General features: G+C 45.6%; 1 protein-coding gene across 1 annotated transcript in view; it reads left to right on the top strand.

The window, feature by feature from the left end:
- LOC103465621 (transmembrane and TPR repeat-containing protein 3-like) overlaps positions 1 to 3149 on the top strand; it is a 27653-nt gene extending 24504 nt beyond the window's left edge. The window contains exons 9-11 of the mRNA XM_008410621.2: positions 170 to 396; positions 1492 to 1790; positions 2509 to 3149. Coding sequence (XP_008408843.2) covers positions 170 to 396; positions 1492 to 1790; positions 2509 to 3087 — 1105 coding nt within the window. The 3' untranslated portion in view covers positions 3088 to 3149. The remainder of the gene's footprint in view (positions 1 to 169; positions 397 to 1491; positions 1791 to 2508) is intronic.
- The last annotated feature ends 391 nt before the right edge of the window (positions 3150 to 3540 follow it).

Genomic DNA, 3540 nt, shown 5'->3' with positions numbered 1-3540 from the left:
GCTGGGGAGAGGGAAGTCTGGGCCTCCCTTCTGAAGCTGCTGCCCCCGCTACCCGACCCCGGATAAGCGGAAGAAAATGGATGGATGGATGGATGGATTAATCATTACAATAATCAATTACCAGAATAATCATTAGTTGCAACCCTCATGCAGTTTGTTTGTTCGACAGAGGAGAGCTGTTACTAAAGATGAACAAGCTAACAGAAGCCCGGGACGCATACCTGCGCGCACTGGAGCTCGACAGCTCCAACGCCGACCTCTGGTACAACCTCGCCATTGTCAACATCGAGATGAAAGACCCGTCTGAAGCCCTGAAAAATTTCAACCGCGCCCTGGAACTCAACCCGCGCCACAAACTGGCGCTCTTCAACTCTGCYCTTCTCATGCAGGAGTCTGGTGAGTTGCAAAACAGTGAAAAGTTTGACGCTTTGTGGGTATGGAGAAGCCGGACCTGTTCAAACACGCAAAAACCCGTTAAATTGACTGTAGCGCATTGTCTGAGGAGATTAACAGCTGTACTTCACTTGTCAATTGCGTTGCTTTTCACTGGTGCAGGGCATCAACCCCCCACAATCTTTAATGAATAAAGGAAGTAACCTGTTATTACCTCGAGGGTGTAACCTGGTTCCTAAGAAATGTCCCCTATGCTGAAGAGATCAGGGCCAAGTTTCTGTCAGTTTCTTTAATTTATTGACTAAGTGAAAAGAAAAACATTGAATGGTGTGTTTCACTTACAGCAGGTTTGACTGGAAGGCCAGGCAGCTCCARTTTGCTTTTGAAACCAACAGAAACCTGTTGGTTAGCTCGGCAGATCAACATAAAGTGAAAGTTTAGCCACTGAGACATTATACATATATTAGTATATTGTTCTACAAAGCTGGGTTACTTAGAGCAATAAACTTTGGGGTGTTGTTAAACTTTCTTTCTGCACCACGCTCAGTTCCTATGTCTTTGAGTGATATCTGGATTATTGCCACCATTTGTTACAAAAGTTGACTTGTCAGAACCTATAAAGGCACAAAATTTGTTACATTTTTATAGGTAATAATTACTGGTGTGAAAGGCACATACTAGTATATCTCAAAAACTTCATATATATATATATATATCACATATACAATATTGTTAAGTTTAATGATTATGGTGACCCTATCTCTTAAGACCACGAGAAGGCTACGTTTCAAATTTCTTCTTTGTCAGTTTCTATTTTATATTTTTTTTACAAGCTTCACAGCTCCAATTAGGCTCCATACAAACTTGCTTAAAATGCTTCTGAGATTCTATCAGCCACTCTTACATCAGGTTTTAGTCTCTATATTGATTTCGAAGGTGGCCAGGTTTTCAAGAATTTTCCATTTTCTAGTGAAGATTTCTAGTGAAGACGATCCCTAAAAAAAAAACTACATTTACTCAGATTTTGTGCGCTCAGATTGAAAGCAGATGTGGTGATGGTTGAGACCTGACTTTTCAACAGTTTCTGCTTCCTTCCAGGAGAACCAAAGTTCTGGCCTGAAGCCAACCGTCGTTTCCTCATCTACGTGGAAGAGGAGCCCGAMGACGCCAACGGCTACTTCAACCTCGGCATGCTGGCCATGGATGCCAATGAAAATGCCGCGGCGGAGCACTGGATGCGGAAGGCCATCGGCCTGCAGGCCGGCTTCCGCAGCGCGCTGTTCAACCTGGCTCTGCTTTACTCCCAGTCCAAGCGGGAGGTTGACGCGTTGCCCGTGCTGGACGAGCTCCTTCACCACCACCCGGAGCACGTCAAAGGCCTGATTCTGAAAGGCGACATCCTCATGAACCACAAGNATATATATATATATATATCACATATACAATATTGTTAAGTTTAATGATTATGGTGACCCTATCTCTTAAGACCACGAGAAGGCTACGTTTCAAATTTCTTCTTTGTCAGTTTCTATTTTATATTTTTTTTACAAGCTTCACAGCTCCAATTAGGCTCCATACAAACTTGCTTAAAATGCTTCTGAGATTCTATCAGCCACTCTTACATCAGGTTTTAGTCTCTATATTGATTTCGAAGGTGGCCAGGTTTTCAAGAATTTTCCATTTTCTAGTGAAGATTTCTAGTGAAGACGATCCCTAAAAAAAAAACTACATTTACTCAGATTTTGTGCGCTCAGATTGAAAGCAGATGTGGTGATGGTTGAGACCTGACTTTTCAACAGTTTCTGCTTCCTTCCAGGAGAACCAAAGTTCTGGCCTGAAGCCAACCGTCGTTTCCTCATCTACGTGGAAGAGGAGCCCGAMGACGCCAACGGCTACTTCAACCTCGGCATGCTGGCCATGGATGCCAATGAAAATGCCGCGGCGGAGCACTGGATGCGGAAGGCCATCGGCCTGCAGGCCGGCTTCCGCAGCGCGCTGTTCAACCTGGCTCTGCTTTACTCCCAGTCCAAGCGGGAGGTTGACGCGTTGCCCGTGCTGGACGAGCTCCTTCACCACCACCCGGAGCACGTCAAAGGCCTGATTCTGAAAGGCGACATCCTCATGAACCACAAGAAGGACACCCGCGGCGCCAAAGCTTGCTTTGAACGCATCCTGCGAATGGACCCCACCAATGTCCAAGGAAAACACAACCTCTGCGTGGTGTACTTTGAAGAGCGGGACTTGCCGCGGGCTGAACGGTGCTTGGAGGAAACGCTGGCCCTGGCGCCCAACGAAGAGTACGTGCGCCGCCATTTGAGCATAGTGCGCAGTAAAATGGCCGCCATGAGCGCGGCAGGGGAGCCGCTTTCCAGGGAGGGTGGCGGCGGCATGTCAGCCAAGGAGGAGAAGGTGCAGGCAGTGGAGGAAACAACGGAAGAGGTTGCTGCGGGTGAGGAGGAAGGGAGGGGTGCCAATGCTGACGGAAAGGGCGCTGAGGATGAGAAGAATGTGCGGAAATCCTCAGCAGAAGGCCCCGGGGCTGGGGGAACAGACCAAACAGAACCTTTGGACAGCACTCAGGCTGGCAAACGGACTAAGGGCAAGTCCACTAAAGAGATTAAAGATATAGAGGAAAAAAGGGCAGCAGCGTTGAAGAGACTAGAGGAGATAGAGCGCATACTAAGTGGTGATTGATCCTGGTGCAGTTTGGCACTGGACTGTCACCCCTCCTCTTAAAACATGTTTATTCTTAATCAGCTGGGRWTTYYTTYCMAAWWWTTTWRKKKTTKKYYTTTTTTTTTYYTTYYTTTTTYMAAWYMMMRRWYYTKKWAAAARRAAAAAAAACAACTAGAAACTTTATGCACATAAAATTTTATGAAACACATCATCTATTTCTTGCCCATCGCTGATGTAGATGCGAGCTCGAACTGAATGTGAATTTCACACATTGTTTTGTTGCTCTATATGTAATCATTGTTTACCACTGGATTTATGTTTAATAAGATGTGACTCCCTCTTCTGTTGTCGTTTAAAAAAAAAAAAAAAAAAAGAACGATTGTATCTGGGACAATTAGAGGAAGTGACACGTTCCCCTAGACTTCTCTGAGGCAGAACAGCTCATAGCTGAAAATAAACCACACAGTCAGG

The sequence above is a fragment of the Poecilia reticulata genome, linkage group LG6, assembly GCF_000633615.1.
Source record: "Poecilia reticulata strain Guanapo linkage group LG6, Guppy_female_1.0+MT, whole genome shotgun sequence".
NCBI classification, from domain to species: domain Eukaryota; kingdom Metazoa; phylum Chordata; class Actinopteri; order Cyprinodontiformes; family Poeciliidae; genus Poecilia; species Poecilia reticulata.
This window is presented reverse-complemented; position numbering and strand designations above follow the sequence as displayed.